Below are 13,849 nucleotides of genomic sequence, written 5' to 3' on the forward strand. Positions count from 1 at the left end.
AAAACAGTTTATCTTATTGAAAATGTCTTTGATTTTGTAGGTCTGCAATAATTTTCCTTCACTAATTGACTACTGTCCAGGAAGTCATCACACAATAACAAAAAATGTCAATTACATCAGAAATTACCTTACAGAGAAAATAAAAGAACATCAGGAATCACTGGATGTTGCAAACCCTCGGGACTTTATTGATTATTACCTGATTAAACTAAAGCAGGTAAATTGTTATTATAAATTTAGTTTATTGTTTAGCATTTTGTGGTTTGTTGAACACTAAAATGTTTATCAGAGATGGTTTAAATCAGTTATAAATTGAAAAATAAAGACCCAGATACTGATATAGGGGTTCAAACTTCAAGCTAAATATCAGAAAGGCAAAGCAGCTGGCCACTAGCTTCTTACTCTACCTCAGGCTGAATGGGCTGATCCTGTCTCCATTAGCTGAAGCAGGTTTATTAATCAACAATAAGAGAAACAGATATTCACAGCACACAGAAGGACATCTCCATCATCTACTCTCTTCTGTCTACATAAAAATTAAAGTTTTAACTGATATGAAAATTATATATAACAAAACAGTTATCAAGAAAGAATTATAGTTACAAAATTTAGTCCACTCATATTTGGCAAAATTTAAGGAAAATATTCTATCATCCTATTTTTTGAGTCTAAACTTTTATGTGTAACATCATTTATTATAATTAGGAAAAACCATAACCATAACTATCTGTCTTCAACTCCATCAAAGACCCCAGAAGGATAATATATAAACTCTAGAATGAAGCATTTTGGAGAGAACTATACCCACATTCCTACATACTGTTCATAAACGTTTGCTTTCATTTAAATAGGGTTAGTTACAAGTGGTTAATGATCACAGTCAGTCTCTTTCTAAAAAAATGAAGTATGCTGTAGAAATGAATACTTTGCATTGGTATGGATTTTGGTTTATTGATACAAATTAAAGGTCATTTTTGTTATATGTATATTTCTACTCTTGTTTCAGTATTGTGTTTCTACAGTTTATTTAAAATGCAATGTAGACTTAAATACAGATTATAGATAGTCACTCAAATAGTTATGTTAGTTAAGTTTTCTAGATATACAGACATATATTTCAAATGGATAGGTTTTCTTCAAAACCTTTCAAAGACATACATAATATGGCATTTAAAATGGTTTATTAGGGTTTTACACAACAATGAGGCACAAGTGCTCTTGCCAACTGCACTTTGCTGCAAAGAAAGGAGAAAGTACTGCCTTCTTGCAATTGCATAAAATCTTGGACATACATCTAAATTCATCTTGTTTCAGTGCTTCTTTCTTTGCAGCAAAATTCATTTTCACAACTTAATAGCACAATGTACTTATTCCTCATACATGGTTTGGTCACCCATTATCATTAAAAATGTCTGACCCCCTAACAATATGTACAAAAATATAAAATGTAAATAAAAATATAAACAAAGTTTCCTTTTAAAGTATTTTTAGGATAAAAAGCAAGGCCTTGGAAGCTTTGGTTCTTTTTCCCTCCCCTGTTGCAAATTCATGTTGTGGTTTGGGTGGGGTGGTGGAGAGCGCATGTCATCTGTGGGTGTCGCTGCCCGCTAAGGGCGGGGCCTGCTCCTCTACTCGAAGGTGACCACGTTTAAATTCTGAGACGGGAAGTGGAGGGTGAATAGGTCACAGTGGCCTTAAGTTTAGCTTTTCCTTTCTGCGATCTAGACATCCTTATCAGTCTTCTGCTTTTTGGTGTCAACATCATCACCCTCATCACCTTCAGCTACCCGCTTGCCTGTAGGAGCCCCAGCTTCCTCATCTTCATCTCCATCCTCTTCCTCACTGTGCCTTCCTCCTCCTCCTCCTTCTCTTCCTCCCCACCGTCTTCCTCTTCTTCGCCTACCTCATTGTCAGCCTCCTGCTCCCCATTTTCCTCATTAGCATTCCCATTGGCCAGTGCATCTCTTCCATTCTCTGCCTCCTCCACAATTTCCTTCTTCTCCTTCAAGTCCTGGGTTTTTACTGAGTGAAGCGTACAGTTTTTGTACAGGCTGACACAGTCAGTGCAAGTTCTTATGTTCATCTGTGCTTTTGTGTCCAGAAAACAGTGCTTCCTTGATGTTATTGATCACTGATGGCTCTTAAAATTTCTGACCCCTCTTCTCCAAAGATACTTTATTCTTTTGGGGAGGAGTGTGTCATGATTTAGGAATGATCAGGTAACAATACTCTGTTCTCTGCAGATTGAGCAGTTGGGTGTCACTATTAAGTGCCATCTTCTGTAATGAGAAGTTTCTCTGATGAAAAAGTAAGAGAGTTCTCATCTATGGATATAGTATTAGGAATAATTATAACACTATGCCCATTAGTCCATTAGAATAATAGATTTGATCACCAAGTATAAACCCCTTTAACTGTGGCAGATATGGGTCCTACATAAAGAATGGGCCTTAGATCCAATAAGAAAGTGGTTGTTTGCTCCCATGAAATTGGTGTAACTATTGTTCTAGTGGGCATTACTTATCAGGCCCGGCATTGTTGTAACTTGCAGGTTCACAACTGGGTGAAACTGAGAATAACTTTTCTCCTCCAGTAGCACACATATCACATTCCAGAAACACAAATACTAGCCAATAGGGACGAAGGTTCTTGATGAGCAGATTGATTTCCTCATGTTCTGTGACTGAAATAGATAATGTCATAAAGATAGGGTTTTACTGTCATGTTCTGGAGAGTAACCAAGAATATTGGCCATGACCTGCCATACTTAAGGATATATGTGGCTCTATTGGCCAATGGCTCAAAAAAGATGTATATAATCTTTTACTGGTCCTGGGGCATGTATCCCAACATTATACCTACCACATATTCTTCTTCATATGGCTTTGATAGGAGAAAACAGAAATTGAATAAAATGTTTCCATTATGTTTTTAAGGCATAAAAAACAAAACTATATATGCAGAAAATCACATCAATGCAAGAGTTAAGCTTGGGTGAAATTGAGAGTTATAAAAATCTGTGCCATAGTCTTTGAAATAATATGCTAGTTTCTTCTCTACATTTCAGGATCTTTGTTGGCAATAATATAAAACAAAAAATTTTTTGTTGTCTTATTATAAAAAAAACTTGTACATAAATAAAACATCAAATCAAATTAACTAGATCAAAGTCTATACAACTCAGAAAACTTCTATACAGGTAGAAGCACCATTTGGAATGGAAACTATGGAGTATATCTTTAAATTTTACACTTTCAGTAACAAATATATAAGCATGTGTAAAACTGTAGAACCATTGTAATCAGAAGTGCTAATAAATAATTTATAAAATTATCTCATCAAATTATTCTTAGTCAAACCACAATCAACAATCTGAATTTTCACTTGAAAATCTGGCAACCACTGTGAGTGATCTGTTTGGTGCTGGGACAGAGACAACAAGCACAACGCTGAGATATGCTCTCCTGCTCCTGCTGAAGCACCCACATGTCACAGGTAAGGACACAGATGGTGACCCACAGCATTCCTGTCTGATGATGGAAAGACACTTGTTGTGTCACGTGTGTTGTTATTCTTAGAAAAGTCTCAGTCCTTCACCGCCTGTGCCACTCACTGACTATAATGAAGAGAGTGACTAAGACAAACGGACTCTGGTTTTCAGAAAACCAATCTAATTCTGCTTAGTGTCTGAGTTCTCTGAAGCTAACAAAGTTAAAGTCCTAGAATTCTGCCTGTCAGAGCCCTTTTTGTTTCTTATTCCATGTACGTGAGCAGCAGCGTCTATTATCCACATAAAAGGAATAATCAGCACTTCTTGTTTTTTACCACCTTAATAGAAAAAAAATTCATGTATTCATCAGAATGGATTCAAAACCTCCACTCAAGACAGGATCATAGATTTTTAAGACTGAATAGAAGCACAAAACCTTTCAGGGAGATTCTTCAGTCACGTGTCAACTATTATCATCAAAACTACACCAGAATTCTCCAGATCAGCTGGATTCTTATAAGTTTATAAAATAAAAGGCAAATGAGACATCCAGGTTTGCCATAATTTTTATCCAATTTTCCATTTCATCATGATACTTTGAGAATGTTTTTTTCAACTAATATCTAAAGTAAAATCATAGGAAATCATGGGCTCCAGGAGTCTAAATGGCCCTTGTGTGAATGTGAGAGTATCAGAAAGGTTGCTGGTACCAGGTCTGGGAAGCTCCTAATTCAATATTTACCATGTAAATGCTGTAGGGTTTTTACAAAAAAACGTGAGAGATGAAAGAGAAACAATTTGTAGTATAATGGCCCTTTTAATTGAGTTTGTATTCCCAGCATTTAAAAATATCTACTTAAATTTTCACTATAATTCTAACTCAAGAAATGGAAATTTACAAACCAATAAGAATGTATCCATTTATCAAGAGACTGCTAATAATGGAAAATAATAATAATTTTCATGATAATAAATAATGCTTATATAATTACAATTGATCTAGCAATGAATATTGTATAACAAAATATTAAAATCCAATCTGCTGTTTTTCCCATTTCATTGAAAATGTTTTTTCTCCCATAATTAGGATTATGGTTTTCCCTCCTTTTATTTCTTCCTGCTCCTCCCCATCTCCTCTCACATCCAAATGCCCTTCTTTTCTGCCTCTTATAAGAAAAAGTAGGCTTCTCAAGAATAATATATAATACAATAAATATATAACACAAAAATAACACATCAGAAGTGGACAAAACAAACAGAGGAAAAGAACACAAGAGAAGGCACAGGAAAAAGACACCCAATAATTTATATATCAATGAATCCCATAAAAGCACTAAACTGGAAACCATACTATATATGTGTAAGACCTAGTGCAGACTTACACAGGCCTGTGCATGCTGCCTCAGTCTCTGTGAGTTCAAACGTCCTTTGATTATTTTGACTTCAGAGGGCTTTATTTTCTTAATATCCTCCATCCCCTCCTGTTCTTACACTTTCTGCCTCCTATACTACAGTGTTCCCTGATCCCCGAGGTGAGGGGTTTGATGGAGATATTAATTCCATTTAGGGCTAAATATTTCGGGTCTGTTACATTCTACACAATATCTAGTTAAGGGTTTTTGTATTTGTTGCCATCTGCTGCAAGGTAATGCTTCTCTAAGATGGCTGAGCAAGATATTGATCTATGACCATAGCAAAATGTCATAAGGAGTCATTTAGTTGCTATGCTTTTGTTGTTGTTTGTTTTTATTTTTAGAAAAGAAATATGTTGTTTTACCATAGGTTCCTGTGACCCATTACTGGCCACCCAAACAGTTTCCGGAATGGGTTTCATACCATGGAGTAGGCCCTGATTCAGATCAGTTCTTGGTTGGTTACTCCCACAAGTGTTTTGTGCCACGTTTGTCCTAGCATATCTTGCAGGCAAGACACCATTGTTGATCACAGGGTTTGTGGCTGGGTTGGTGTTTGTTTCTCTTTTGATAGTATGCAGAATACATTCTTGTACTAAGATGCTGGAGCACAGAGGTAAAGGTTCTATATAGGAACCAGCTTGACTTCTCCATGTTCACAGAGTTGTGTAGGTGTTACTTCAGCAATAGGGTCTTGCTGTCAGTCTGTGGAGAGCAACCCATTGGCTTGACAACAGTCTAGGTTGTTTGGAGATTTCACAAGATTCCTTTAACCAACAACTCAAAAAGCCGTAACCTAACCCTATTACTAGCAGTTTCATTGGATGACAAGGGATGTTCAGTTGGGGGTCTGTCTCCTCATTATTTGGCTATTTCATTTAGACCACCTTTACATATGTTTCAAATATATATTTAGGAGGTTTCTACTGTGCCAATATTCCATACTATCCCTCAAATGGGATTTTAACTGTCTCTCCCTGTATTCCCTCCTTCATTCCTGTCTCCACTTCTCACTTAATTCCCAGCATATATCCATAATTATCTGTTCTAATAATTATTATTATTAATAATTTCTTCCTTTCCTAACAAGATCTATCGTTCCTCCATAGTCCTTTACTTACATCTAACCTTTGTGGGTCTACAGATTTCAGCTTGGTTATCATTGATTTAACAGCTATTATCCACCTTAGTGTATACATACTTTATTTGTCCTTCTGGGTCTGGATTATATCATTCAGGGTGTTTCTTTTTTGTTTCATCCATTTACCTGAGGATTTCATGTTTTTATTCTTTTTTAATGTCTGAGAAATACTCCATTGTATAAATGTATTACTTTTATTCTTTTAAAAGAATCCATCCTTCTGTTTAGAGACATCTACATTGTTTCTAATTCCTGGATATTATGAATAATGCAGCAAGGAACATGACTGAGCATGTGTTTCTGGGTTGGATGAAGCAATTGTTAGATGAACGCCCAGAAGTGATATAGCTGTATCATGATGTAGCTTGGTTTTTACCTTCCTTAATGCCTGTCACACTGATATCCATAGTGGCTGTACAGGTTTGCATTCCCACCAACAATGCACAAATATTCCTTTAGATCCACATCCTCACCAGCATGAGCCGGCACTTTTTAAATACTGATATTCTTCATTCTGTTGAATGTAAGATGAAATCTCAAAGTAGTTTTGATTTGCATTTCTCTGATGACTAAAGTTTTTGATCATTTTTTCTTAGTTTCTTTAAGTTTTTTTCAGCCATTTGAGTCTCACCTTTTAAGAATTCTCTGCTTATATCTCTACCCCATTTATTAACTGGGCTATTTGTTCTTTTGATATCTCATTTTTTAATTCTTTATATATTTTGGATATTAGCCCTCTATTGGATGTGTATCTGGCAAAATCTTTTCTCATTCTGTAGCCTGCCTTTTTGTCCTAATGATGGTGTCTTTTGCCACACAAAGCTTTTCAGTTTCAAGAGGTCCCAATATGGCAGTGGTAATGAAGTGAGGTTTAAAGGGAAGGTTATGTGTTTTTCATGTATTTGTTCATATAGATGATGCAGATAAAACTGAAATTTTAATTTCCCCTATCTGAAAGACATAAATGTTGTATTTACATGAGCATATAAGAAACAGTAATTTTACAAATATGAATATATCTCAGAAGTAGTTGAAGAGGATGAAGTTGTTCAATACAGGGTGTAAGAACAAAAAGAAGAGTCTTTTAAATTGTACACATACAATACATACATATGTTCATAAATATACATACCTTAGAATGTGACTGTAAGAGAACATTGTATTTAGATAGAGATTTACTATCTGACGTCTCATGTCCTTTACCCCAGACTAAAGCATGATGACTAATTATATTATTTTCCTTGATACTTTTAATTACTTATACTTCATTTGCTATTATGGCTACTAAATAATAATTATATGCTGATCTATCATAATATTAATATAGAAAGATAGTGATATAAACCCACAACACAGAATTTTTGTAAATATATATATATATATATATATATATATATATATATGTTTTTACCCTTGAATGAAATAATGAACATTTATAATTCCCTTAGAACACCTATATTATGCTGTATATGACTTGACATTGTACCAAACTTTTCTATTTTTCTATTCCCTCATTTCTCGCTGTAACCAACCAGCTAAAGTCCAGGAAGAGATTGATCAAGTGGTTGGCAGACACCGAAGTCCCTGCATGCAGGACAGGAGCCGCATGCCCTACACAGATGCCATGATTCATGAAGTCCAGAGATTCATCAACCTCCTCCCCACCAACCTGCCCCATGCGGTGACCTGTGACATTAAATTCAGGGACTACTTCATCCCCAAGGTAAGCTTGTCTCTTCTCTGCTGCATCTCTGCCCTCTTGATGCTCCCAGGTTCACAGGGTTGTTCCAGTCCTCTGAGCCACTCAGGGCAGCTGTGGTTTGTATTACTCCATGATCTTGAGGACAGTGCAGGTACAGAGATATCTGGTAATGATACTTCCACATTTGCTCTCTCTTCCAAACACTGTTGTGCAAAGCTTAATCATTTTCATTTGAATGTTTGAGCATTTTGTCAAATTCCCAAAAGTCTTTGCTAGATTTTCATCATTATGAGAAAAAAATCTTCAAATTTGAAAAAATTGCTATTCTGAATTCTTCAACTGCTTAACAAGGCTACTTCAATCATTTATTTGTGATACTGATTTCTTTGCTTTTTTTCTTTTCAATAATATAGCTTGCAAATATCTTCTTAGTGGTTTCCTGAATTAATAATGTCTGCTATTATTTCTCTAGTATCTCTGGTGTTCTTTCCATCTGCTTAATGGAAACAATTTATGCAATCATTCCTATAAATATATGTGGAATTTGAAGGTGTTATATGGGCTAATAATTTTCTAGGTACTCTTCATATTCCTGAAGTTGCCCTTCAGTTTGATGAATTGCAAGACAGTGATGAACAGACCTGGTTGCAGTAGGCATCAGAGTAGGCAGAGTTTTCCTGCCCTGACTTTGATCCCAAATAACCAGCGGCTACTTCCCAAATAAGTGACTTGGAGACTTAATAGTAATTGTAAATGCTCAGTCTTTATCTCAGGCTTGCTACTACCTAACTCTTACATTTAAATTAACCCACATGCTTTGCCACTTGGCTAGTGGAAGGTTAACTCATTTCTCCACATCCTGCTTCCTCAGTGACTGGCTGGCATGTCCTCTGACTCTGCCCTACTTGTTCCCATCATTCTCCTAATTTGGGTGTCCCACCTATAACTTCTGCCTACTTACTGGTCAATCAGCTTTTTATTAAATCAATCAGAGTGACAAATCTTCACAGTGTGCAAAAGGCTTGCCACAGCATATTGCTTGCCATAATTCTGATGAGAATGACAATTGCAACTTTAATATCTCCCTATCAAGTTTGATATTTTATGAATACAAAGGTAGTTGTGTAAACCAGGTGAAAATTTTTGGTCTGATTTACTTAAGTATATAAGAGATAATTTATTGTGGAACCAATTATGTATGAGCATGGCCCATGAACACAGATTTTAATTTTGAGATGAATTTTATTCACAAAAGTCTGTCCATTCTTTTCCAAATTGTTCACTGAACCCATTCTATGGTTCTATGTATTGTTTCCTCCTTGATCACTGACTGTATGTGTTACAAACATATATGTTCATTGGATTTTCTCCACCACATATTACTAATTATTTCAATATTAAGAATATTCTGTCCATAATTTTTCTTGCTCATACTCATTAAAATTCTTATATTAAAACCAAGTTGTTGGCTTAAAACTAAGTTAAAAATACTCCCTGATGTGGTTCTGTTTGTACTTACTTCATTTCTGTGGCTACTTTGTGCTACTTTGAAGACATTATAAAACTTCTTATTGAGTGCCAGATACTACAGATGAAAAATTCAGAATTTTTACATGAATATCTTCATTCATAAAAGATGAAGTTGGCCGGGCATTGGTGGCACATACCTTTAATCCCAGCACTGGGGAGGCTGAGGCAGGCGGATCTGTGAGTTCAGGGCCAGCCTGGTCTCCAGAGAGAGTGCCAGGATAGGCTCCAAAGCTACACAGAGAAACCCTGTGTCAAAAAACCAAAAAAGAAAAAAAAAAGAAAAGGATGAAGTTGCACTCTCTCTTGTATTTCTTCAGGGTGGGGTGGAGCAAAAAGACATTAGTAAGGTTCTAGTTACTAACATCATGGAACTAACTTTTCCAGGCAGCAATGGGTTTTACTTTGTGATAACAGATTTAGTGTATGGGTTAGGTGGCCAGTGTGCTCTATTTGGCTAAAGGACACTCCTGAGGTAAGACTATTGAGGTCTCTGGCTAATATACAACACTTATTTATGTTTATGTCATTAGCCCAACTAATTGTAAGTACAACAAAGGACATCTTAAGTTTAAGGTCCTCGTCGCTTCCTTGAGTTTAAGGCCCAGTTTGAGGAGAGTGTTGCCTCAGCTAAACTTATATCCCAGCATACCGCTGCTGATGGATGATATTATGACTGGTCTCTTTGGGGGTCTAGTCAAGCAGAATATAACATACTTTTACTTTATGAAACAACCTGGCTATTTCACGGCTGATTCTTCCATCTAACAAGTTGGATAAGTGGGTATTTTTTTTTATCAGAACGGAGCCACTGATCTCAGCAGAGCTAATAGGATAAGAAGGAATCAGTGATCTTTGCCATAATTGTTCTGGTAGATTTCAAGCTTTCTAGTCCATCAGAACTGTGCTGCCCCTTTATAGACATTGTCATTATAGCAGAGAAGTAGTCACAGGCAATTGCTTATGAATATAATACATTCAAGTCCTATTGACACTAGAACTTAATTTTCACATAATTTACATGTCAGTAATATTATTTTTAGTATTTAAAATTTAAACATACTTAGTTTAACCACATTCTAATTTGTGTGGCAACCCTATGAAAGCTTTTAGACCATGTTCCTGGCAACTTTGACATAATATAAGGTTGGTTTGTGTGCTAGCTGAAGAGACCTTGCCAGCACCAGCTCCCAAACAATTTCTGTGTATCTTCAGAAGTTGTATTGATTTAGCTGTCATCACATCATGACTTCATAACTTACCTTTCATCTTATTTGGATTTTATTTTATTTTCTCCCTATCCTCAAAATTCCGTTCCTTACTTTCGTCCTCAAAAATAGTTCATCCTTCTTTTCTGAGACATATACATATGTGCATTTTTGTGTTTGTGATGTACATCCCTATAGATAGACCACATATATGACTGCACACCTCTACACTGGTACATAACTCTACATTTGCTTTCTTATCCTATAGATAGATGATAGATAGATAGATAGATAGATAGATAGATAGATAGATAGATTCTGTAAATGAGAAACAATGAGTAGTATTTGTCTTTCCAAATTTTCCATATTGTTCTTAATGGTCCCTTATTATGTTCAAAAGACTCAATGAACTATTCCATCTGGAACCTGATTTGCATGTATGTAGACAGATGTGATGAGCTATAGCAGACACTGTTCAGAGAAGCATGAGTCTAATCTGAAGGAAAGGAAGAAGAGATTCAGGAGTTTTAGTTCAAATACTCATGTGAAATGTCACTGAAGGCGCTTTAGCCTCACCACTATGCCTGGCCTCAAACTCCTCCCTGTTCCTAATCTGTTCTGTGTTGAAATGTCCCGACAGTAATTTGAACCTTACCCCTACTATGGAGCTGAAAGTCAACTAGGCTATTTCCATAATGTGTTTCAGCTCTATGATTTTTTTTTTGTAACTTGATTTGTCTCTGTGTGTTGTTATAGGGAACAACAGTAATAACATCACTCTCATCAGTGCTGCATGACAGCAAGGAATTCCCCAACCCAGAGGTATTTGACCCTGGCCACTTTCTAGATAAGAATGGAAACTTTAAGAAAAGTGACTACTTCGTGCCCTTTTCAACAGGTAAGAGAAATTCATTTCCATGGATCCAGTGACATGAGAATCTGTGGAGGTTTACATAGTGATCCCCTAATAGCCAGCAGACTTGCAAGGATCATGCCTTTCATTGTTGATGCATTGCCATGAAAAGAGATTTCCTTCTCTGTCAGGATATGAAAATGAGGCTTTGATTGTTCATCAATTGTTCAAAATTGAGAGCTAGAATGTAGACTATTTGTTTTCTTCCTTTAGCTACATCAAAAAATATCAAAGAAAGCCAACTTCATTTACACTTTTCTCACTCCCCATGAAAATGGAGACATCATAACTTACATTCTTGTCTTTTTTGCTGTCAATCACCTCCATGCTCAACTATTGTAATTAACATGTCTCCAAAAGTACAGACAATTACTGAAGAGCCTCAGAGCCCTTAGTGAACACCTGAATGAACAATACTTATCAAATGTCAATTGGACTAAAGCAATAAGAAAGTCTCAGCAATAAGAAAGTCTCCCAGATCTCTGGGTTATTGGGGATAAATCAGCACATTTATCTATCAAACCTTTTATATTAAAGTCAAAAAATGGAGCAACATTCTAATACAAGGCTTCCTAGTTGCCTCAAAAGGCACAAGTAATGGAGAATTGTAAGAAAAAAAATCACATGTAACTAAAATATGGTCATGAACCTTATTAGATCATAGCAGTTTGTGTTCCAATGAGTTTTTATTTATAGACACTCAAATCTGAATTTCATAATACTTTCATGTATCATGAAATGTGATTTTTGGAACAACTGAGAAACACAGAGATCATTTTTAGCTCACAGGCCACACAGAACAGATGTTGGGGCTGAATCTCAAGTACAGTCACTTCCTAACTTCTGCTCTAAATAGTTTGTGATATTCATTTGCTGGCATGGATTTAATGTCTACTTCCTTATTATATGAGAGCCATAACAAAAAATTTGCTTAAGCCTTTGTCTAAACTGCTGATGCATAAATTTTCAGACAAAAAAATTAAAATGATTTATATATTAAAATTAAATGCTAAGGAATCAAACTAGCCAAATTTCATTTATTTCTTGATGTGACATCTATACAGCTCACACACACAGCATGACACATGGCTTCACAACAGCACCAGGCTGTACTTCCATTTATGATACAGCAGGGTCAAGGTGTCTGGGAAATATACATTTATACACTTTGTGTAAGTTAAAGATGGCTACAAAATGACCTAGAAAGCAAAGGCAAGACTTAGACCCACTGCCTGAACCATTTGTGTCTGACCTAAAAATGTACCTAGCCTTTAAAAGTATCCAGTTGGGAAATAGGCCATGTATAAAATAAGATCAGAGCATTTTTTACACAGTTGAGAATGCCAGAACCTTTGAAATCATCATGAGATGGTAGAGACATTATGGCAGGACATTCTGCACAGATGATTGAGAACCCTGTTCTTTCTTATTCAGGGTGAGAGTAAGGGATATTGAGTCAACATCTTCAGTGTGTTGCTGCCTTTGTATGTGTACTTCTGTCCTTGGTTTTGTTATTTTTGATAATGAACATAGAATCCCTCTTCCTCAGTCTCTCAAGCAGTCTGATTACACATGTGAAACTATCACACCCAGCTAAAAAGTATTTTTGAACTATGTCTTTCTTAATAGTGTAAGTTAATTGAGCAACAAATTTGTTCCACCTTTTTCTTTTTGCCTAGTTGTCTGTCCTTTCATGTAGCCATCCTTCTACCAACCCATCCAATAACTTAACCTTCATTCATAGCCTCTTGTGCAAATTACAAGTACAGAGGTTCTCACATTTTCTAATGAGAATAATAATCTTTTTTGATATTTTCCCCTAGGAAAACGGATGTGTGCAGGAGAGGGCCTGGCACGCATGGAGCTGTTTCTATTCCTGACCACCATTTTACAGAACTTTAAGCTGAAATCTCTGGTTCACCCAAAGGACATAGATACAACCCCAGTGCTAAATGGATTTGCTTCTCTGCCACCCCCCTTCCAGCTCTGCTTCATTCCTGTCTAAAGAAGATTAGACTTTCTGGCCCAAGCTCTGTTGTTTTCTGCAATCCCCTCTAGACCTTCATTCCATCAGGGACAAATTGTCCTTCCTCCCCTCTCATGTTTTCCCAATCTGTCATATCCCAGGAAACACCTGTAAATAATTTTGAAATTTCTGGAGTCACTGTACAAATACATTTCTATTTTTTATTCTTTGCAACAGTGTTATTATCCCTTATGCTAATATGTATCTGGTCTTGAGCTAAAATAGATATTTACTATTATATAACTAATATAATAAGATAATTCACTGTCATTTTTCTTCTTCATGTTTTCAATAATAAATATATTTGATTTGTGCACTTGTTCTGAGACTAGTTTACAATTCAGGTAAGAAATGAAAGAAATATAGTTCCCGACACATCATGCTGGTCCACATACTGTGAAGGGTAGAGAATGCAAGGGTAAGTGCTAGA

At 36.0% G+C, this 13,849-nt stretch overlaps 1 protein-coding gene across 1 annotated transcript in view; it reads left to right on the forward strand.

The window, feature by feature from the left end:
* The window catches only part of LOC100751778 (cytochrome P450 2C26), a 30,587-nt gene extending 16,959 nt beyond the window's left edge, over positions 1-13,628 (forward strand). The window contains exons 5-9 of the mRNA XM_027407410.2: positions 41-217; positions 3,354-3,495; positions 7,579-7,766; positions 11,237-11,378; positions 13,217-13,628. Of these exons, the coding sequence (XP_027263211.1) occupies positions 41-217; positions 3,354-3,495; positions 7,579-7,766; positions 11,237-11,378; positions 13,217-13,398 (831 nt within the window). The 3' untranslated portion in view covers positions 13,399-13,628. The remainder of the gene's footprint in view (positions 1-40; positions 218-3,353; positions 3,496-7,578; positions 7,767-11,236; positions 11,379-13,216) is intronic.
* The last annotated feature ends 221 nt before the right edge of the window (positions 13,629-13,849 follow it).

This window comes from Cricetulus griseus, chromosome 3 (genome assembly GCF_003668045.3).
Source record: "Cricetulus griseus strain 17A/GY chromosome 3, alternate assembly CriGri-PICRH-1.0, whole genome shotgun sequence".
NCBI lineage: Eukaryota > Metazoa > Chordata > Mammalia > Rodentia > Cricetidae > Cricetulus > Cricetulus griseus.